This window comes from Dama dama, chromosome 14, assembly GCF_033118175.1.
Source record: "Dama dama isolate Ldn47 chromosome 14, ASM3311817v1, whole genome shotgun sequence".
In the NCBI taxonomy this organism is placed as follows: Eukaryota; Metazoa; Chordata; class Mammalia; order Artiodactyla; family Cervidae; genus Dama; species Dama dama.
In genome coordinates, this window is record NC_083694.1 from 44,124,054 (window position 1) to 44,147,422 (window position 23,369).

The 23,369-nt window shown below is 57.3% G+C and overlaps 1 protein-coding gene across 4 annotated transcripts in view; it reads left to right on the forward strand.

Annotated features, from left to right (window-relative positions):
* Window positions 1–23,369, forward strand: part of ACOT7 (acyl-CoA thioesterase 7) — a 97,169-nt gene that overhangs the window by 70,428 nt on the left and 3,372 nt on the right. For all 4 annotated transcript variants that reach the window (XM_061160518.1, XM_061160520.1, XM_061160517.1 and 1 more), the window contains exons 7-8: window positions 4,229–4,345; window positions 13,911–14,095. In XM_061160518.1, the coding sequence (XP_061016501.1) occupies window positions 4,229–4,345; window positions 13,911–14,095 (302 nt within the window). The remainder of the gene's footprint in view (window positions 1–4,228; window positions 4,346–13,910; window positions 14,096–23,369) is intronic.

Genomic DNA, 23,369 nt, shown 5'->3' on the forward strand with positions numbered 1-23,369 from the left:
TGATGCTTTTTTTTTTTTTTTTTTTTTTTAGTTCTACCACTTTATTACTACCAACCCGTCTCCCTCCACCCTCGTGCACACATGCTCAGTCATGTAACCCTGTGGACTGCAGCCCACCAGGCTCCTCTGTCCATGAACTTTTCCAGGCAAGAATACTGGAGTGGGTTGCCTTGTCCTTCTCCAAACTCTGATGCTTGATATTTTTAGTTGAAGTATTAAAAAAAGTGAAGGGAAGATGGTGGCTTCCCCTGACAGGACAGCAGTGGGAGGAAGGACAGTTAACAAACCAGGCGACTGGGTTTCTGGGTTTTTTATTTTTTTTTTTAATTTTAAGATTAATTAATTAATTAATTTGGCTGTGCTGTGTCTTAGCTGCAGCATGTGGTTCCCTGCCTAGGGATCAAACCCGGGCCCCTTTCTTTGGGAGCTCAGAGTCTTAGCCCCTGGACCACCAGGGAAGTCCCCGTTTTTGTTTTTAAACAAAATTTACTTTTCTCAGTGGACACATTGATTGTAATATATCTTGTCTGCAGTCACATCATTAAGGGTGTTTTGTGGTGACAGTCCTTCTTTGCAAACATCATAAAGGACTGAGATTATGAGGGTTTTACTGTCTTATTTCTGCAAGGGCCATTTTCTGTTAGCAGGGAGAACAAGAATATCTCAGACCAGACCCACGCAGCGACCGGTCCAGGGCTCACCCAGAAGAGGGAAGACAGCTCGTAGTCAGTGTTTATTATTATACAGGCAGACCTCCTTTTACTGAGTTTCATTTGGTTGCACTTCAAAGTTTTTTTTTTTTTAAAACAAATTGAAGGCTCGTGGCAGCTCTGCATGGAGCAAGTCCGTTGGTGCCATTTTTGCAACAGCATCTGCTCCCTTCATGTCTCTGTGTCGTGTTTTGGTAATTCTCCCAGTATTTCAGACTTGGTCATTATCATGTTTGTAGCGGGGATCCATGATCGGTGATCTCCGACATTGCTGTCACAAAGATATGACTCGCTGAAGGACCTGACGGCATCTTTTAGCGATAGATTCTTCTCAGTTAAGATGTATACATTGCTTTTTTAGACATAATGCTATTGCATACTCAATATTGACTACAGTGCAGTAGAAACATAGCTTTTATATGCACTGGGGAACCAAAAAATTCGTTTGACCCAGCTGTTTCTAAATTCCCTTTATTGCACGGGTCTGGAACCGAGCTCACAGTATCCCTGAGGTACCTGTAATCTCAGTTTTATGAGATCAATCCCCTTCTCTCTGAGTAGCCCCCAGAGTCCACTTTGCACACAGGACCCCAGAGGGCCCAGTTTTGCTTCACGCTTCTCCATTGCATTTATGAGAATAGACTTGGGGCTGTGGGAGCCATGGGCACAGGTTTCTGCTTCTAGCTCTGACCTTGCACTTCCCACACACACACTGTGGGGGCTGGGATTCCTGCCTGTGTAAGGCCAAACACTGAGTTCTGCACATGTCCAAGTTCTTCTCCAAAAGTTTTTCTGTGTCCTGAATGCTAAGATCTACCTGCTGTCACTTCTTGATGACCCCACCATGGTCCCGGGAGGCAGAGGTAACGGAGGTGGATGGGGATGGTCCAGGTGGGGGCCATGTGGAGCAGACCTCCCGTCCCTCGAGGCTGGGGTTCCTCCTCTTTCTGGTCACCAGCTGCCCATGTATCACTGTCCCCGGACCCGGGATAAACCCCAAATTGGGGCATCATCTGACAGTAGACTTGCATGGTGAGGTCATGCTTGCTCCTGACCTGGGCACCAGGAGGCCATGGGCTCAGTCCAGGGGTCAGTGCTATAAACACCATTGTTTCTTGTCAGAGCTGCGGCCAGGTCCAGTTCTCTCCCAGGTCTCCCAGCTCAGATTTGTGTGCTGGCTGCTGGGGGTGGGCAGGGGGCTGTCTGTTCAGATGGTACGCTAGTTTTAAATGATGTGGAGTTTATCAGACATGCCCCTGAGCAGCTTGCCTGGCTTTCTGTGGATGAGATGAGCATGCTGTCCCCGGCCTCATCTGTGCTGACTATGGTTGTTAACACAGGCGTGGGCCGGGGACTTGCTGTCAGAGCTGCCTTCTTGGGTCAATCAGAGTTCCTTTGGTCCTTGATCACTCAGTTGGCAGTCCTTTCTGAGTTCTGCGTGTCAGGTTTGGAATTGGTCAGGACATGGGGATGACAAGGCGTGTCCCCACCCTTTGCCAGCTTCCAGGTCACGTGATGCTGTGGTCTGGCCTGGTGGGGGTTCTGGCATCAGGAGCTCAATCAGCTGCTCACGTTCCTCCTCTCCCACTCAGCTCGTGTGCCCTGGGCTCAGGGCCCATCCCGGCCACACATACTAGATCCTGCAGTATTTTTAGTAACAGTGAAATCCCTTGTGGAACCTCTACCCACATTTTGGATAAATGGGGCAAAATGCTGGTTGAAGGAGCTGACTGTTACTTGTTCCACATAGTCTGCTCTTAACAGCTTCTGCTTTTCAGGATGAATAAGTAAGGAATTAATTGTAGGTACTTTCTATGTTCTAAGCATTAATTCCAACATAAATTCTTTTTGTCCAACCTCCAAGTCTCCCCTCCCCTGGTGACACCACCAGTTAACCTGGGAACTCTGGGTGCAGGACCCCCTACCTTGCATACACTAATGTCACCCCCATCTCTCATCATGACCTTGAACTCTCTTTTCCACAGTCTTGTCTTAGTCGCAGGGAAAAAGCATATTGTTGCTGTTCATTCTCTAAGTCGTGTCTGACTCTGCGACCCCAGGGACTGCAGGACTCCAGGCTTCCCTGTTCTTTACCATCTCCCGGAGCTTACTCAAACTCAAGTCCATTGAGTCGGTGATGCCATCCAACCATCTCATTCTCTGTAGCCCCCTTCTCCTCCTGCCTTCAATCTTTCCCGGCATCAGGGTCTTTTCCAATAAGTCAACTATTCACATCAAGTGGACAAGGTATTAGAGCTTCAGCTTCAGCATCAGCCCTTCCCATGAATATTCAGGGTTGATCTCCTTTAGGATGGACTGGTGTGATCTCCCTTGTTTTCTTACATAACAGCTTATTGAGATGTAATTCGTGTACCATACAGCTTACCCGTTACAGGTCATTGATTTTTCTGTAGTGTATTCACAGCGTCACACAGCCATCACCACAAGCAATTGTAGAACACTTGCATCACCCCAAGGAGAGACCTCTTACCCACATTAGGAGCCAGTCCCCACTTCTCCTGAACTCCCTGTGCCCAGGCAACCTTTCGTCTGCTTTCTGTCTCTATGGACTTTCATATTCTGGATATTTCATATAAATGGAATCCTCTAATACGTGGTCTTTTGTATTTGACTTCTTTTACTCAGCATAATGTTAAGTTTCATCCATGTTGTCACCTGTTGTCAGTACTTTGCTTCTTTTTATCACTAAGTAATATTCCATTGTGGGGCTTCCCACTTGGCACAGTAAAGAATCCACCTGCCAATGCAGAAGACTTGAGTTCGATCCCTGATCTGGGAAGATCCACTGGAGAAGGAAATGGCAACCCACTCCAGCATTCTTGCCTGTGAAATCCCGTGGACAGAGGAGGAACCTGTTGTTCATGGTGTCGCAAAAGAGTTGGACCCGACTTAGCAACTAAACAACAATATTCCACTGTGCAGATACACCACGTTGTCTTTGTCCTTTTAGCTGTGGATACACATCTGTGTTTCTCTGCTCTGGTGTATTATGAGTAAGGCCCTCATGAGATATGTGTACAAGTTTTTGTGTGAATGGATGTTTTTCTTTCTCTTGGGTGCACACCTAAGAGTGGAATTGCTGGGTCATGTGCCAACTCTGTGTCCAGCCTTTTGAGAACCTCCCAGCTGTTTCCAAAACAGCGGCATGATTTCCATCCCCACCAGCTATTGTAGAGGGTTGATTCTCCACCTTCCCTCCAGCTCTTGTCATCTGGCTTTCTGATGGCGGCCACCCCAGAAGAGGGCGTGACAAAGCTTTCCTGGCAGGATAGGATAGCTGTAGAGGTTAGGAGCAGGGTCATCACTTTGTTGGTGGCCTAGACCCTCAGCCAAGGTCGTCTTCCAAAGCTCCCAGGAAGCAAGGTTTTCAGCTTGAACTTCAGTCGGCTTCAGCCCTACTGGTGGAAGCAGGGGCATCATTTCCCATGACTTGTTTCCAGGATGGGCAGTGGGCTCCTCTCCTTCACATCTGACCTGCTGCCTGCCCTCCTCTGCAGGGGTCACCATGAAGCTCATGGACGAGGTGGCTGGGATCGTGGCCGCACGTCACTGCAAGACCAACATAGTCACGGCCTCCGTGGATGCCATTAACTTCCACGACAAGATCCGAAAAGGTAACAGAACTCCACTGACAGAGAGGGGCCGCCTTGGCTACTTGGGTCTGTGTACAGTTTGCTTTTGGTTCACCCTGGCTCCCCCGGGCCCTGGTCTCTGCTCATTTGCCAGAGAAACAGAAGCCAGAGGGCTTTATCCCACTGTGATGTTGTTCAGCCTCTAAGTTGTGTCTGACTTTTTGCGACGCCATGGACTGCAGCACGCCAGGCTTCCCTGTCCTTTACTGTCTCCTGGAGTTTGCGCAAACTCATGTCCATTGAGTTGGTGATGCTGTCTAACCATCTCATTAAGGGGCGTCTTTGGTGGCTCAGACAGTAAAGAATCTGCCTGCAATACAGGAGACGCCAGTTCGATCCCTGGTTTGGGAAGGTTCCCCTGGAGAAGGACATGGCAACCCACGCTAGTATTCTTGCCTGAAGAACTTCACAGACAGAGGGTCCTGGTGGGCTGCAATCTGTGGGATTGCAGAGTCGAACAAGACTTAGCGACTAAAACTTGTCACTCGTTCCTGCTAAAGAGCAGCGTAAACTTACCCTCTTGAGGGGCCTGGTACACAGAGCCCTGCGAAGACCCCACGTGCACAGTGGTGGCGTGTAACCTCTGGGGGAGGGGAGATGGATCACCTGTGTTGTCAGCAGTGGCCGGGTCAGAGCAGGAAGCCCCCAGCCTTCAGCCCATCTGCACCATCCAGCACAGAGCCAGTGGTTTTCCCAGCAGAGATCCAGTCCCAGCCCCACCCGGAAATGGTTCCGTGCTCGTCTGGAGACATACTGTGACTGTCCCTTCAGTCTGTTGTGTCTTCTGAGATGAGGCTGTGTGCCCCTGGAGAGCAGCCCTTACTTCACTCTGGGGTCAGGGGTCCAGGCGGTGAGAGGGGCAGAGAGAAGGTGGGGGTGACAGAGAGAAGGCGGGGGCTGACTCCTCGCCCCCGGCCTCGGGGAGCAGTGCTGGGCGGAGCAGCGCCAGCGGTCCAGGCCTCTGAGGCCCCCTCCAGCTGGGGTCTAGCCCAGCTGCACGCACGCGCCTGCAGACATGCTTGGCAAATAAGTGCTGCCCGCTGGGGACAGAGCAACCCGAAGCGGGGGCGCCTCCCCTCCCGGCCTGGTCGAGAGCGCGTCATCTGACCCACGCTGGACTGGGGTGGGTACTTTAAGGGAGGGAAGGGGTGGTCTGTGGCTCCCTGCTTTCAGAACCCCTTCCCAACTAGTAGATATTTGTGTCAGATGCAGACCACAGTCCTTTTAGAATTTTCCCAAAATGAGTGGGTCTTGTCCATCTTGGCAGGTCCTCCCAGGGCCTTGGTGCTGTATATGGGGGTGCTGTGGACGTTCGGGAGAGGAAGGGTCCTCTCCGGCTGCAAGTCCTGGCCCTTCCTTTTCTGGAACTGACTGCTCCCTGGATAAATCACTGTGATCACAGCGTCACTTTTAAACATGATGTCAGAACCCACAGTGGACATCATGCTCATTCAGTGCATCCCCAGTGACCTCTGAGAACTGCCAGCTGGGTGTCCTCCAGAGGTGGCCAGTTCCTCCAGATCAGCCCATCAGCCAGGTCTTTCACCACTGAGGGGAAGGCCCCAGAGAGTGAAGTCTGCCTTTGTTAGAAACAGGGAGCCCACCCCTCCTCACCCCTGGCTCTTCACCCTCCATCCCTCTTGTGACCAGAATCACATTTCAACAGGGAGGTTAGGGAGATCAAGGAGATGCTCGTTGGGCAAGGAGATGCTCAGTTGGTTCATTTTGAGGGAACACTGTGAACCCTGGCCGGAGGAGAGCACTTTTCCTGGGGATGCATTGAAACCTGGGAGATGTCAGGGCAATGTGGGTGCAGAAAAGACTTTGTTTCTGAAAAGTTAGTTTTATTCCAAAACACAGAGAAAAGGGGACTTCCCTGGTGGTCCAGAGGTTAAGAGTGAACTTCCAATGTTGGGGGCATAGGTTCACTCCTTCCTCGGGGAACTGAGATCCCACATTCCTCAGGGCGTGGCCAAAAAAAAGCCCAAAACACAGTGAAAGGGATCTTCCTTTTCACAAGCCGTGCTTTTCTGTTGGAACATTCCACTGCGGGTGGAGTGAGAGTGAGGGCTGAGCTGTGGGCTGCCCCCCACGACGTTGAGCCCTTTGCACCCCACACCCCCACAAACCCCTTGCGTCATCAGAGCCTTGGCCTTGAGCCTGTGCAGCCCGGGGCCCCAGAGCTGGGCCTCCCGGCCTGGGGAGCCCCAGGGAGCAGAGAGACGGTTTCTCTTTTCTCGGATCACATCTTGTTTTGTGTATAAAGGAATGTGGGCCACACTGAAGTCAACAGTTATGGAGTCTGGCCTGTTTCAGCGCAGTGTCCCCGGGGCCATTAGACAGTGTCACACCTTATTTGTTGTTTTCCCAAGGAGTGTCCCCGTGTGAAGCTGTCGACTTCTTCACTCCCTGCCTCACTGTGGCTTGAGGAGGAGGAGCCTGGCCAGTCACTGCCGATGAGGTCTCAGTCCTGGCCGCTTCAGACAGTTGTCACATGTCGTGTTCAACACGGAGGGGCAGAGGCCCCGGGGGAACTGCCGCTCCCTGGCCCCTCGTCCTCTCTCACTGTCCACTCCTTTCTGGGGATGCTCAGGGCGAGGCCGGCCGCGCCTGGATGACCCCGCGGGCTCAGGGTTCCTGGTGCCAGGCATCAGAAGAGTGTCAGACACTTGATGAAGGGGCGGTGTTGACATTCCCCATGGTTCCGCTTCGATTTTCTGATGCAGATCTGCTGAGATGGCTGTGAGCCCGTGGGGCTCTCGGGGCGCAGAGTGTGAGCTGCTGCCAGTCCTTGGTCTCGGCCGCGAGGGCGGGAGCCAGTGCCACCGCGGAGGGGAGGGCTGCATGGCTGTGTCCAGTTCTGCCGGCAGGAGGGCAGGGCAGCAAGAGGGCGTGTGAGTGCTCCCAGGCGGTGCAGCAGTGACCACAGCCTGGGAGCTCCAGGTATCAGCAGTGTATCCCCTCCCCGTTAAATGGAGGCCAGGTGCGCCTTTGGGGGCCGTTATTCTGATGACCATAGATGGGGGTCTTAGCAGAGGGGGGTGACTTTCTCTGACTCCCCTGTTTCACCATATTTCATTTGAACAACAGCTGGAATGGAGAGGAGGCCAGGCCTTTGGGTTGAGGCAGGAACTGCTCAGCTGTGTCTTTGTTCAGCCTCCGGGAGGCTGCTTCCTCAGAGGACGGGCGTTGGTGTGCTGTCGGCAGACGCCGGCCCGGCTGTGGCCTCAGTGGTCACTTTGGGGGGGTGTCTGTCAGGGAGCCACGTGTGCAGCTTTGTGGCATGAAAACGTCGCCCGGAAGTAGTTCAGAGGACGACTTTGAATCTCAGCCCCAGCCGGTGTGTACTGAGAGGGGGCTGGTGGCACCCACACTTCTGACGCAGTGGGGGCAGCCTGCAGGGTGGGGACAGTGCCCTCTCGTAGGGTGTGGCAGGTTTGCTGTCACCCCCCAGATTCCTGGAGCACACCATCACTGCCGCCTGGACCACCTCTCATACCCTCATCAACCCTCCCTCCAGCCCACATTCACGGTCTTTAACACCGGTGACCTGTCGTCCTGGTGACCCCTCCGGGTTCAGCCCAGCCCCTCCACCGGGCACTGAAAGTCCTCCAGCGTTCGTCCCCCTTCCCACTGAGGTAGGTGGGTTTGGGGGTCTTGGCGGTCATGTACAGAATCGAACTCGAGCCAGGCCATCGAGGTGGAGGAGGAGCACTTTGTCCAGGAGTCAGGCCTGGGGGGGAGTCCAGTGTCACATACCTGAGACCCCTCAGAAAGTGGTACCGAGGTGAGGTCAGTGCTGAGGGAGGGCACAGGGGACCCCAACCGCCCACCTGAAAACAGGGCTGCCGGCGTCAGTCAGGGCAAGCTGGTGAAGCCTAAAGTCCTGAGCTTACTTTCACTTGCTCCATTTCTGACTTTTTGTTGAGATGCCAAAATGCTAAGAAAAGTGCAAAGGGGAAAATAGTTGCCTTTGGAGGCAACTAGTGGTTTTGGAGGCCTTGGGTAGGAAAACCTACAGCTGACCTACACTGCTCTTGTGGAGAAGTGATCCCCCCAGACTCTCAGGGTGGGAAGCGAAGTCTCTAGAAGATGCTTATCGTAAGCACACTTGCTGCCCCAGCTCCTTGGAGCTTAGACACTGAGCTCTTCTCAAAGTTTGCAGTACTTGGCAGTGTAGCCTTGGGAAGAGTGATGTTTTAGTATTCTGCTTTCTTTTCTGAATCCCTGTCTGAAACCTGCCCTGGAAGAGGCCCCATTGCAGGGGGAGCTGGCGGCCCTCCTGGGTGGCCCCTCGAGGCAGCCCCGCCGTGACTTAGAAACGGATCAGCTGTGACCTGCAGCTCAGCTTGCTGCGGGTGCCTCTTCTGTTTAACTCTGGTGCATTGCTCACTTTCGAGTGCCAGACATGGTGCTGAATGCTTCACACAATTACCCGTCACATGGGGGAGGGTACGATTGTCCTCCCCAATGAGACAGGAGCCCTGTTTATTCAGTTTTCTGATTTGGAAACTGCTGGTCAAGGGATTAAGGAAAGTGCCCATGGCCAAAGGGTGGGTCCGTGGTGGAGCCAGGAGGGGAGGCGGGGACAGTGGCTTCAAGGTCAGAGCTCTCGAACCCATGCCTGGTGCCCTCCCACCACCCTCCGGGCCTGAACTGCACGGGGTCCTCTGCCAGGGCCCAGGGGCGTCAGCCTCAGCGGCGATGCTGATCAGGTGCAGCGCCAGTCACTGTAGATGCTCTCACTGAACTGCCAGAGGAGCGATGGTTCCCCCATCACACGTATGTGAGACTCCAAACTGAAACAGGGCTGAGGGTTCTGCAGTCATTGGCGTTTGGCCCCAAGGAAGGCTCGGCTCTGCCTGTGTCCCCTCATAGTCTTGGCCCAGGGACCCCTTTTTCTGCTGAATTCGGACAGTTAGAGGCAGACAGTTCAGTCTCTGCTCCCAGTAGCTCTAAATCTGCTTATGTCAGGTTTACCGACACGAGCCCCCCAGCACCGTCCCCACAACCGTCAGTAGCCACATGCAGCCATGATTCAATGTCAGTAATGAAAGTGTCAGTATTGAAAGTGCTACTCTCTGGTCAACAGGCCCGCGATCCTCCCTGAGGCTTCAGGAGAGAATCTGCTTCCTGCCTTTTCCGGCTTCTAGAGGCGCCTGCACTTACTGGCTTGTGGCCCGTTGTCCACCCTTACAGCCACAGCCCAGCATCTCCCTGACCCTGCGTCTGTGGTCACGGCTCCCTCGTCCTCTCGTGAGGACTGCTGAGATGATCTTGGGCCTACCTGGGTGATGGAGGCTGAGCTCCCACCTCAAGGTCTCTAACCTCATCCCACCTGTGAGGTCCCTTTGTGTTAAATTCCAGCTGACACAGAGAGGCGGTGGGGCTCCAGCCCACTTCTGAGCTCTGCCATTCTCCCCACCCTGGTCTCACCCTGTGAGCCCTGGGGATAGGACGCTCGCAGAAACCCCAGGAGAGCACAGAGCTGCTCAGCTCTTGTGGGATGGGAAGTGCTCCCCCTCTGTGGCCAGCCTCCCAGCAGTGGTCATGGGCCCCTCTGAGGTTCGGGGGTTAGGGATGACGGGTGGATCATCACAGAGGGTTTGCACTGGAACTAGGGTCCCCGAGAGCACAGCTGAGCCCCCACCTCTCAGACAGGCTCCTATGCTGGGGATGCCCCCCGTGGGTCCAGCCATGAATGCAGTCACTCCTCAGCCTCAGATCCGGGACAACTGCCCGTGTCCTGGGACCCAGGTGGAAGGGCAGGGGTTCATCCATGTCTTCTCCGCTGAAGAGCTGAGGCTCCCTGCCCAGTGCACTCGCCCGTTTGATTCATTGTGACAGCGTCAGAAGCAGCTTCTTGCCCGATGCAGAAGCAGCTTCTTGCCCGATGCAAATGTGCCTGCTGCAGAAAGAGAGGAAGGAAGCCATTTGTTTTAAATGTCACTTCTTATTATTACCTTGTTAGAAGGACTCTTCTCATGCCCTCAAGACACCACAGGGCGTTCCGTGGGCACTCCCTCCCCTGGGTTTTCAGACACTTCCCCCACCCCAAGGGCTGTGAGAGAAGGACACTCAGACCCCCAGACGTGACAGTCCTGGGCTTCTGTCCACACACATACTGTGCGGGAGTGACCCCCCAGAGAGACAGCTGTTTCTAGACAAGGAAATTGAGGCACAGCAGGCTCCAGCCTTGCCTCCTGCCCAAGTTCAAACCTAGGGCTGTGAGACCCCCAGTGCCCGTGGGCCCCAGGGCTCCTCCGCAGGGCACCATATCCTGGGGGGTTGGCGGGCCCCCCAGGCAGTTCCAGACCTGGAGAGCCTGCCCCTCATGGGGACGGTCTGTCTGTGTCAGGGCTAATCTGTCCCTGCTTCTGTGGCTTGAAGGAGAACTGGGTGGTCCCTCCTGGCCTCACTTCCTGGGATCCCACCCCATCCAAGGTGGCACGTGGTACCCAGCGCCTGCGGGAGATGCTGTTTTTCCCCTTGAGCGTGTTCCACCACTCTTAAACATGCTGTTGTCCAGGTGGGTTTGGGTGTGTGAGCTAGTGGGACAGTCCCCAGGCAGTGTTTCAGCCCTTTGGACCACTCTACCAGGGCCACGTGTGTCTCACTGCCCCCCATGGGGCACCCTTGAGCACATGGCAGGTCACACCTGCCTTTGCAGTTTCTGAGACAAAGCGAACAGAAGCCTAGCTGGACTCAGGCTGGGGTCGTGCTCTACCCAGACAGGCCCCCACTGTCCCGGGCTGAGGTTGAGGCCGGCCCAGCACCCCCAGAGGTAGTGGCCCTGCCCCTGGTCCCAGGGAGGAGGGAGGGAGCGTGGCTTGCCGGGCTGCTTGGGCAGAGACGGCCACCGTGGTATCTGAGGTGAAGCGTCTGCAGGAGGGGCCCCACCCGGCTGGAGTCCTCCGTGGCCGCTGTCCACACAGGGCCACGTGTTGGTTCGGGGGTGAGGGGCGCCCACTCTCATGGGGCTCTCAGGCTGTGAGGGAGCTGAGCAGACCTGCAGGTGCCTGGGGCTGGATGCCTGGAAGGAGAAGAGCTCCGTTCCAGAAAGAGGTGCCCGTGCAGAGGGTGACTGGGGTGGGGCTGCGTGGGGGGTGGTCTGTGGAGTAGGCATGTCTGTTTCCACAAAGCTGGGCCCATTGCTGGTGACTCCTGCCTCTGTGGACTGACCGCTCTGTGCTCTCAGGTCCTGGGGGGAGCCGGCGACATGGCAGCGGCTGGTGGGAGCTTCCTGGCTCCTAGGAGCTGACAAGCCATGGGTGTGGCCACAGCTGCCCTGGGGTGCCCCTGACCTCCGTGACTGACCCCTTCCCCAGTGACTGACTGCAGACCCCAGGGCTGTGTGGGGTGTACTTTCCCAGCCAAGGGTCAGGGAAGGTTGGCCCTTGGCTGCACTGGGGTCTCTTCTTGTCAGTTTCAAGTCCAGTCCCTGCCCCTCAATTACCGAGTCTGGCTTCCCGTTTTCAAGCACCTCCATGTGAGGCAACCTGGGGTGAGTGGAGCCTGGGGCTCGTGAGGTAGGAGTGTTGCCGTCTCCGAGAGGTGGAGAGGCTGGTGTTGGGGCTGTACTGAAGCTTTCCCGACTTCTAGGAGGCAGTCATTGTGTCTCCTGTGAGTGGCTCTCAGGACCGTGTCCCCTCGGGTCTCACATTTATCATCAGCCTGCTTCATTGTCGGAAGTCAGTTTTGATGAAAAATTTCTTCACATTTCTACCTGAAATGATCAGCCATGCAGTTGGTGGGGAGCTTACACAGGAGATACGGCATGGGTGTGTTTTCATTTGTTCTTTGGACAAACAGTTGTTAAAAGGCTCTGCATTCATTGCCCCTGCATCCCTTCCCCTTGGCTGGGAGCTCTGGTGAGTTTCCTGTTGAGGAAGGGGCTTGACCCTGCTTCTCAGCTTGTAGTCCCCCAAGCCCTCTGTCTGGTCACGGGTGAGAGGGTGGTGGCCGGCACTGGGGTAGGCTGATGGGGATGGGTAGGGATGCTGGGAGATCCCTCAGGGACGCCCACCTCCCCTTCCTACTCCCCTAGAGACGGCCCATGGGGGCCATATGGGGGTTGTTCCCAGGGTGGGCCTAGGCACTTTGCACGTTGCTGACTCGTTGGCCTTCCTTTCCCCCAGAAGTGGCCATGTGTGACACGGAGTGCTCCCTGTGAATATGGGGTGAGTGTGGCACAGAGCATCTGTACTTTTTAACACAAATAACTGCTCCTGCTTCTGACTGCCCACACGCTGACCCCTAACCATCACCCGCTGCCCCGACTTGTCTGTCCTGGTCTCTAAACATGTGTTGTGGGGCTGTCTCTGTGGAGCTGGGATGTTGGGGTTCTTAGGTGTTAGGTCACTGCAGCCAGCACTGGTCTGACCTAGACAGGAATTTCCTTGAGCCTGGCTCAGAAGCGGGCTGGTTTGGGGTGGTGGTCCTGGGCACGTGTCAGAGGAAAGCCCTAAGCATCAGTGCTGCCTTGGGGTGCAAAGCACCATCAGTGGTGGTGATAAGTGCACCGCATGCCTGCTGCCACCAGGCAGGAGTTTCAGCACCTGGCTCGTTTCATGCCAGTCCCTGGTTACCGCGAGGGGCACCTCAAGTCTGCTTATAGGAGAAAAACTGGGTTCCGTGAGATTAAGTCCGAGGAAGGGAAGGCCAGGGCCAGAGGTTGCAGGGAGCCTGTGACTGGGAGAGATGCTCTAGGGTAGGTGTTCAGGACCCAAGGGTGTGGGGAGTGCAGAGAGGTTGGGTGGGGGTGGGGGGAAAGCAGGGGACCCCCCTCCTCAGGGACAGTATCATGGGAATGTGTAACCGTCTGTGAGGAAAACTGCTGGAGTTGGGAGGTGGGGGCACACGGGGACTCTGACCACAGAGAGGGCCATGGGGGTGTCTTTGGAGGGCAGATCTTTGGCTCAGGGAAGAGTGCTGGTCCCATGGGCAAGACTGGCGGGGAGGAGAGATGCAGCCCCACCTGGACAGAAGGTAGGAAGGAGACGTGGGCTGAAGTGCAGATGGTGGCTCCAGGGGACTTAGGACTGCGGTCAGCATGAAGGCTTGGCCTGACCATACACACAACCCTGCCATCAGACCAGCATCCAGAATGTTAGAGCCGACTGGGAGGGACTGGGGAGGGTGGAGGAAGGTTCTTCAGTGGCCCTTAGAGCAGGTGGGGGGTCGGGGGGAGGCAGCCATGCAGCTCCAGGGCCACAAGTAAGGCCAGAGCGTGGTCAGCACAGATTCAGCCTTAACCCGCCGAGGGACCTGAGAGCACGTGGGGGGCCGGCACCCTTCCCCAGACGCTGCCACCCTGGGGGTAGAGACCCTCGCCTGGGTGGCTGCCAGGACCCCTTCGGCTCTGAATGTTTCCGTAAGAGAAGGAGGCCCACTGGCTAATCAGAAAGCGAACACTCTTGGGCTCCCGTGTGCTGGCGCTGTGACATCCACAGTGAGGACTGTGGTCTGTGCTGTCTTACCGGCGTCTGTAGCGCCCTCCCTGCCCGGCCTGGTTTGGCCACCCTGACCCGCTCTCTGTGCTCCGCAGGCTGTGTCATCACCATCTCCGGACGCATGACCTTCACCAGCAATAAGTCCATGGAGATTGAGGTCTTGGTGGACGCTGACCCCGTGGTGAACAACTTTGTGAAGCGCTACCGGGCCGCCAGTGCCTTCTTCACCTACGTGTCCCTGAGCCCGGAGGGCAAGTCTCTGCCGGTGCCTCAGCTCGTGGTGAGTGACCCCTCTGGCCCGTGTGTCCTTGGGAGTGACTGACCCCCATGCTGGGCCAGCCCGCTGGGCACTTGCCGGGCTTCCAGGAGAAACCGAGTCACAAGAGTCCGTTCTGGGCTGCTGGGCCCCCCTCCACTCCTGAGGGGCCAGCGGCCTTGGCTGAGGTGCAGGTCACATGTGAAAGCCCATCCCTGGGGGCGCAGGGGAGGGGCTGGGCAGACAGTGTGAGAGGTGGTGCCCCTTACAAGCTCCTTGCCAAGGGATGAGCATGCTGCCCTGGGGGTCCTGATGCTGTGTACGATTGCTGGAGCGGGGTAGGGGGAGAGGACCCTCCCAGGGTCCTCTCAAGGAGCCCCTGGCCTGAGTCCTGCACGATGGGGCCAAACCAGATCCCGCACCTCAAGGCTGGGCCTCATGACCTTTCCCAGACTGGGCGCAGGCGGGCAGCTACCACCACAAGCAGACCCTGGGTCTCCAGTCCAGGCACAGATCCTGGAGAGCCTCAGTCCCCAGCAGGGTTCCCTTGGAACTGTCCTGGGTTCCACAACCCAAGAGACTGCTGTTGGGGATGCTGGGGGTGAGGGTCACGAGCATTTTCTTAATTTGGAAAAGAGAAGGTTGGATTCACTGAGCATGTAAGGATTTCCCTCCCTCTTCCCACCCGCCTCAGCGCCGCCCCCTAGCCCCCTTCTCAGCTCTTGTTACCTGCAGACCCTCAGCACTCAACGCCACAATCACAGGAGTCTTTTTTTTTTTTCATTTATTTATATTAGTTGGAGGCTAATTACTTTACAATATTGTAGTGGTTTTTGCCATACATTGATATGAATCAGCCATGGGTTTACATGTGTTCCCCATCCTGAACCCCCCTCCCACCTCACCAGAGTCTTCTGAGGCTCCCCCTCCCTCATGCCCAGCCCTGCCTGGTCCTGGGGCACCACCCTGCCCCTCTCTGGGATCACTGGCAGCACCTCCTCCTGGTCCTCGCTCCTTTACACACTCAACCACGTACACACACACACACACAGACACACACACACAGACACACACACACACACACACACACACACAGAGTTCTCCAGCACAGGGGTGATTTGTTCTCAGCAGTGCAGATCTCGTCACTTCCCTGCTGAAACTTCAGGATTCTGGTTCATTTAGAATAAAACGCATGGTCCTAAGGCTCATGCCTTGAGGGTCTGTGCACCCCGCCCCTGCCATCTACTCCACCCCAGCCTGCTTCTGCCTCACCTGGAGCCCTGCTGCCCCCACAGAGGTTCCAGGCCACCTGCAGGGGTCAGTCCTCACCCCCCAGGGTGAGCCCAGTGTTGCCTCCTTGGAGGAGCCTCACTGACCCCCATCCAGCATCCCCATCATGGTCTGGCCTTGTCCCCGCCTTGCCTTGCTCCAAAGCACCAGCCCCCCAAGTTGGTGATGCTGGTCACTTGCCGATTGTCCCACCCCCACTTGTCTGAGTCTCATGAAGACTAGAACACGTGTGCTCCCTAGGGGTCACTGGGGCTGCAAGTCTCAGTACTTGGGGGGTGCTCTCTGGAAAGTGTGTGAATCCTGCTGTGTGCAAGGCCTGAAGCGAGAGACAGGCAATGTGGGTGCTCAGAGGAGCAGGGTGTGTGCTGGGCTGGTGGCTTCCACCTGAGGGCTGTGAAGTGGTGCCCGGGGTGTGAGCAGAAGCCCCCAGGAAAGCCAGTGGGTAAGGGCCATGTTGGGAGGTCCCAGGAGCTCAAATGCCAGCAACTTGGCACGAGCTAGCCATGAGAGAGCCCAGGAGTTAGGGAGCAGAGGTGGCCAGGATTGGGGGGTGGGGGGGCGAGTGGTGAGGAAGCCTGGCTGGGAAGCACTCGGTAATTGTGTATTGAACGAATGAGGAAGGAATGAAGGAACAAATGAAGGAATGAGTGATGCGTCCAGATTTCCCTTGAGGCTAATGAGAGCTTTATAACCTCACACATTCCTTAGTGATGCCTATTCCAGTAAGTGCCCTGCCTAGAGCTCTGAGTCCTCTGCCTGCTTCTCTCAGCCAAGCTCAGCCCGGCCCTTGGGGCCAGGCTTCCCTGCGCGTTACCCTCTTACACTGGTGAGGACCCCCTTAGCCCAGCAAGTCTGAGTCACTTGTAGATGTTCACGCAGCTGGCCCATGGGAGCCTGGGTGTGGAGAAGGCCTCTCTGCTCAGGCTGCCCCTGGTTGGTCTTGAGTCAAGACCTGGGCAGGCCCTGGGTCTGCCACCAGGGGGCCGGGAGGAAGCTGGAATCCCCGGCTGAGGTTGGGCTGGGCTGTGCAGAGCACAGAAGCCTGGGCAGGGGTGGGGGTGTGTTAGGGTCTCCAGCGCCTGGCACTTTTGTGGAAGTGGCTGGCAAGCGACTCGGGCCCCCTGCCAGTCTGAGCCCTGCTTCCAGAAGCACCTCCCGGGGCTGCCACCGCCCCCGCCACGTCTGTGCCCCACGCAGATCCCCACCTCCTGGAGAAGAGCGTGTACTGAGAGCCTCTGTCACAGTAAACATATGGCGCTGAAGCTCACTTCCTCATGGGACTGCAGGAGGTCCTGCGTGCTTCTTCTCTGGCTGAGGATGGCCGTCTGGCCTGCGTGGGGGGGTACTTCTTGGTGGCAGCTGAGTCCCACCTCTCGGAGATGCTAATGTGCCCCCCCACCCTGCTCCTCCTCTCTGGGGCCTCACAGGCCCACGGGGCAGCACCTTGGTTTGGCGGGGGAGCCATCTGGCCTCATGAAGGCCCCTAACGTGGCCAGAGGAGCCCTGGCTGCCCACCAGGCCCTCTCCTATCCCTCCCCGTCCCCCATGGCCTCTCTGGTGAAGCAGGTTGGGGAGTGGGGGAGGCTGCAGAGAGGAGGGCTGGTGAACCTGGCCTTGAAGGGTGGGGGCTCTGCCGTATTGAAGGAAGGAAGGGGTGGCCAGGGAGGGTGCTGTCCTCGGGTAGGCTCTGGACAGACACCTCCCCTCATACAGCCCTGGCCCTGTTGCCTGGTGACCAGGCCTGTAGGGGGCGGGGGTAGGGGTCCATCAGCCTCGGCCTCTCCCTCTCAGGTCCTCAGCCACAGCACCCCCCACCTCTCATCAGTTGTGGTGGGTTCCCTGGGAAAGCCTCGCCTCCCCCCGACCTCCACCCAGCATTCCTGATGGCCTTTCCTGAGCCCAAGGACGGGGTGCTCACCTCACCTGCATGCCACCCTGATGGCGCAGCGGGATGGCTGCCACCCCACCTGGCCCCTTGGTTGATGATCTGTATCCCCTTGACCTCTACCCACAGACCTGACCTCCAGCCTTGACCCTCTCGGCCCCAAGTGCAGGCTCACCCTTGTTCTCTCCAGACCCTTGTCCCGTCTCTGTCCATGTTGCCACAGGGCCCCTTGGGGACACCTGTCAGCCTGGCCGCCCCCAGCATCTCCGTCCTATTTACTGAATTCGCACCACACACAAGCGAGGCCTTGACTTCCATCCTCCTGCCTCCCTCGCCTCCAGGCTCCAGCAGGGCAGCCCCATCCAAAGATGCTCTCCATCTTTAATCTCACTGACCTCTCCCTGGCTTTGGCATGACTCAACTGTGAGGGACTCTGCAGTGTTCAGACAGCCACCCCATGGCCAGCTCACCCGGGCTCTGAGAGAGCCCGCCTGCACCCTGCCCTCGGTTGGGGGTGGGCCCAGGCCCCAGGCCGCCTCTGTTTCCTCCCCAGGGTCTCAGCAGGCATCTCAAGCATAACATTCCCAGCCTCCTCCCCCCAGAACCCCGCTCCTCCTGGTGTGTTCGGCCTGGCTCCTCTCCCCTCTCAGCTCCAAGCCACATACCTGCCCTGTTCCTGCTGCCACCTCCCTGACTGCACTGTGTCCGTGCAAACGTTAGAACAGAATCATGTTCGGTGCCTCTCCCACCTCGATGGTTCAGCAGCTCCTTGGTGCCCTGGGCACAGACAGGTCCAGCCAGGTCGGCCGCCATTGTTCCCGTGCTTCCTCCTTCCGTCACGGCCAAACCTCAGGGCCCCATCCAGGGCCCGTCACCATACAGGTTCTCCCAATTGAAACCCAAACCTCAGGGCCTTTGCACTGGCTGTTCCTCTGCCAGGACACTTCCCTCCAGTCATCACGATGTCAGCTCCTGCCATGGTTTCCCAGATAATTTCCTCCTTCGATGACCTTCTCTCCCCTCTCTGGATAAAGCCTTATTACTCCTCCCCCCATCACCCCGTGACTCCTGTTGCCTGGAAACAGCCTGGAGTTGGTAGAAGGGGGAGCTCAAAAGGAGCCAGCAACTGAGAGGGCTGGGGATGGGGCTGGTCACAGGAGAGGAGGGGCAGCGACCACGTGTGGCCCCCCTGAGCTGCTGGAGGGCAGGCCTGGCCCAGGACCTCCTTCCGGCCCTTTCCTCTGCTGTTGGCTGAAGGAGTGGGGCCTGCAGGGCCCCCCACATGGCCCTGAGACCAAGGATATCTGAGGATATCCACCATCTTCATTTTGAAAAGGCTCCTTCCATTGTAGATGCAGGTGGACAGGGTGTCCTGGCAAGGTCTGCAGTCCGGCTATTGGTGGTTGTGTGGCGTGCCTGCCCAGGGGCTGCTTTAGGCTCAGTTGAAGGCACTGTGGTGCCCCTTCCGCCCTGCCTGTACCCCAGAACTCAGCCTGCTGGGAAGACCAGTGCCGGCAGCAGTCTGGGTTCCCCCAGGGTCCAGTCTCCATGGAGAGCTGCTTGTGATCATGGAGCCCTTTGTGGAGGAGCCCCTGGCCTTCCCAGGCTGGGCCCGTTTCTGTACCTGGGAGGCTGCCTGCGCCCTTTCCAGAAACCCAGGAACCTGGGATGGGGGTGGGCAGGCGAGGGGAAGTCACCTGCTTGATGAAGGGAATGGGACGGGGACTGAATTCCCAGGTTTTCGGGGCCAGTGCTGGTGATGGCTGCTTCTCACTGGCTGGCTGCATGTAGACTCAGGCTATCCTTGCTAATTAAAGATGGTCTTTGATTCTTCACTGAGGTGTCCTGGGGCCACCGATGTGGATAAAAATAGCCTCTGGTAGGGGAGGGTGGGCAGAGTCCCCAGCCTCCAGCCTGGCCTCTGCAGCACTCACTGGGGAACCACCAACACCGCGTCGTCTGTCTCTGAGCCCACGTGTGGCACGTGGGGGCTCAGCCCTCCCCACCCCCATTGTCAGCACTTCTCCTCCTGTCTATTTTTAGCTCCCGTCCCCAGGGCCTGGCTGACACGGAAGGCAGCGTGGCTGTGGGAGTTTGTCTTGATGAATATTTTATGCTGGGAGGGCCCTCTGCACCGCGCCAGCAGATGCCGGCACTTCCAGGCTGATTGTTAAAGGCGAGTGTGGCCTGTGGAGCCAGCCAGCTCCCTCTGAAGGCCTCCCTGCAGCTGTGCCCTCTGACCTCGAGGGTCGGGGTGAAGGGCAGAGTTGGAGGGGTGGCTCCCTGGGACCCGCTTCCACACTGGTCCCAGCACCTCCTAGGGGTGACTTTTCAACCTGGGAGTGGGAGGACTTTAGTCCCACCAAACGTGAGAACTAGTGGACCCTGTGTTAAAGCGGGAGCAAAGCTGGTTTCTGTTCTCTGGTTCAGACGTGGGTGCTGCAGACCCTGAGGTCCTGGGAGACCCGTGTTGGAGGAGGTCTCCCCTCACCAAGGGAGCCACCTGGACCCTGTGCCAGGGCAGTCACATGATGCCAATTTTGGACACGGGCATTCACAACTGCTTTGTGGGTCATTTGGAAAAGGATCATTTGTTTTCCCCGGTGAGCTGAGAAGCATGGCCACTTCACATTGGGGTCATGGAGCAGGGTCTTTTCAAAGCCGGTTTGCTTGGCTTCCAGAAAACCCAAACCTCAGAGCAACCTGCGGTGCGGGGGTCTTGGCTGCTGCTTGTAGACCGTCCCCTCCTGGTCCACCAGGAACTGCTGACAGGTGGAAGACAGGGCCTGGACCCGGGGGCCTCTGTTGCCAGCACTGAAATGACAGATCAGGATGAAAACAGGAGGCAGGGAGGAAATTGAGGAGGCCATTGGCCTTCCCTCTTTCTTGGAGGGGCGGGCTCATAACTGGTGGGGCTCCACCAAGAAGTGGTGAAATGTGAGCTCTGTACTCTCTCAGCTGTAGGTGTTTCCTCCTTCCATCACGGCCAAACCTCAGGGCCCCATCCAGGGCCAGTCACCATACAGGTTTCCTGAGGAGGACCGGCTCCCAAGGCCTGTGTGCCCGTGAGGCCGTTCCCTATTCCAGGATGGGGCTGGTATTGGGGTGTGCTCTGGGCCCACAGCGGGAACTGAGCACTGAATTCACACAGTGCCAACCCACCTCCTCACTAGGTGTTGGGGTGGGTTATCCGCACCCACCCAGATCACGGTGCCAGCGATGAGACGTGACTTTGACATGAAGTCGACATGGAGCAGACCTTGAACCCCTTGGCCAAGGCGGCCCCTTCCTGGGTGCTCAGAGATACAAGGACGAAAAGACCCTGGAACCCCCCAGGGGTAGGAAGGGTGCAGAAGGGCCTCCCCACTCACTGGGAGGTGCGCACAGAATTAGAGAATAGCATGCCAGCCCTGCCTGCAGGAGTAGAGATGCTTCATCTGGGGCGTGGTCCATCCCCAGGTGTACTGGACACCCGACTCGTGCCTCCTGTCGCCAGCACAGGCCCCTATCGAGCCCCTCAGTGGTCCTAGCCTTCTGGAGCTCCTCGAGGTGGAGGATGCCTGAATGTGTCCTCTGAGCAGAATCCTCAGTTCTGAATCGTCGTTCAGTCACTCAGTCGTGTCCGACTCTGCGACACCGTGGACTGCAGCATGCCAGGCTTCCCTGTCCTTCACCATCTCCCAGAGTTTGCTCAAACTCGTCCATTGAGTCGGTTCTGATATTTAACACAGAGTCACGTCAGTTTGGAATTCAGACTTTCTTGCTTTGATCTTCATTGGTTTGCTTGTTCATTCACTCAGCAGATGCTTCCGGGACCCCACTGTGTTCCGGGCACCGTGTGGCCTCAGACAGGCGGCGGGAAAGATGCTGACACAGTGCACACAGGGCAAAGGCTGGCAGTGAGAGCGCAGCTCCTGGCCCGGGCCCAGCCCGTGGGAGGGCTTGGCGTGTCAGCACACCCGGGCCGGGGGCCAGCACTGCGGGCAGGTCCCGAGCCCCCTCTCCTGTGGGGGTGGCACCCTCCTGCCTGGCAGCACCTGTGTTCCCTGCCTCTCCTGGCCACCTGTTGACCCTTCTGCAGGAGAACTTCATGGTCGCACAGGAGGGCAGTTATTTGAGGAGAGGAGCCAGTGCTGTAGAGTGAGGGGAACCCCCAGTGAGGGTGTTTACGACTCTCCACATTGGCTGTGTCATTGGAGGCTGTGATGCTGTGTGCTGGGGGCTGCGGTGCTGAGCCTGGCGCAATAGCTGCACAGTCCAGCCTGCAGCCCCTAGGAACTAGACACCAGACCGCGGACTGTGGCTTCCCGGTGCCCAGCCCATCCCCGCCCCGGGTCAGGGTCTGTGGGCCCAGCCGGGGGACACAGCCGCCTGTGGGCAGCTCGCCAGTGCCCCTGGCCACACCATGCCAAGTGGCCCCAGTCATCAGACGATATCTTAATTGCCTGGTGATTTTCCCAAGATCCCTCTCGTCTCCTGTTATGAAGGCTGGAGAGGCTGTGCTGCATGGTTTCCTAATTAAGAAGGTCTGCGTCCCTCAGGCTCACAGGAAGTTGTTCTATTACCACTGGAAACCCTCTTCGCACCAGACATTCATTAATTACAAAAAGGACAAGCTCTTGATTTTACTGAGGGTGGAACTTAGTCACTCACCCTCTCTGCCAAGTTCCAAATGTGTGTTCTTGAAGCACAGAGAATGCAAAATGGAAAACATTTGGTTTGCACTGTTAGGCTCTGAAAGCCACAGGCTTCCCCACCAGTGGAAAGGAGCCCGGGAGACAGTGCTGGCGGGAGGAGGGAAAGATGAACATCGGAGGCCCAGAGCCAGCAGGCAAGAGCCAGCAGGGCGCCCCCCAGCAGAGGGGGCCCATGCCCCGGGACCCCACCCCCACTCCTGTGTCCCTGGGCCTGAGTATGCCCTTCCAAAGATCCAGCTGCCTTAAGTTAACCCCCAGGGCCCAGTGCCCTCCTCCCAGGGCGTCGGCTATGTGTTGGCAAACAGGAGTACACTTCGTCTCTGAGGCTGTTCACGATGACAGGAGTTCATGAGTGTGCTGGCGAGCACACACACACACACACACACACAGTGTAACTGCTGTGTGCGGAGAGTGGCCTGCACTGGCCCCACAGGAGACCCTTCACCACGTCACCTCCTGGAGACTCCTGGTTCGCAGCTGGCCCCGGGAGCATCCTGGAGGCTGCATGGCAGGTCCCGGTGACCCCATGGTCCTTGGCACCCCACCGAGGAGGGGAGAGGCCCAGGTGCAGGTACCAGACCTGGTCAATTCCGATGTCCTCCCGGCGCTGAGAGAAGCGTCCGGAGCCTTTGGTGCACACTGTCTCTTCCACCAGGCAGGTAAACAGGGGTCACCACACCCTGAGCTGCCCGTGGGCTCCTTGGCTGTCACCTGTGCTTTTTCAAATGCACAGGAAGCCCTCACCCCCAGGCTGGGGGACGGGTGGCCTGCAGGGATTGGTAGTTCCTGCCAACAGCTTTAGGCACTTGAGAGGAAGTATGATTCCCACGGAGGAACTTTGTCCTTCTCCCCGTCACCTCCAACCCCCCATTAAAAACAGCAACAGCCAACAACTTATGTATTTATTTACTTTGCCGGATGGAGGGAGACGGCTGCGAGGAGGCAGCGGCAGCTGGGCCGTGGGTGGGGCCGCGTGCAGGGAGCCATCTGTCTAGTTCTGCCAGCTCCGCGCCCAGCAGGGAAGTGGTGGCCCCTCTTAGTCACTTGGCTGGGAGAGCTGTTTATCCGAGCTCACAGCCCTGGGGAGGCTGAGCGTCCAGCAGCCGGCCGGGTAGGACCCTGCCTCCACCGAGAGCAGAGTTGCTCACCCCTGTTCTGCCCCCACACACCTCTCCCCAGCCCTGAGGTGTCTTTATAACACCCCCCGGGGCAGGTGGGCAGGAAAGGGCCATCAGCATGTGGGGTGGCAGCACTGAATCCACAGAGCCCAGAGTTCCCCGCACAGGCTGCCATCCCCGGAGACAAGGTGAGGGGTGAGCCCTCGCCAGCTCCTTGTTCCCAGGCCGAACAGGGTTTGGCCGCGCTCTGCAGCTGGCCCGCTGCCCGCACATCCGTCATCGGGCGGCAGGAGGTCTGTCTGAGGGCA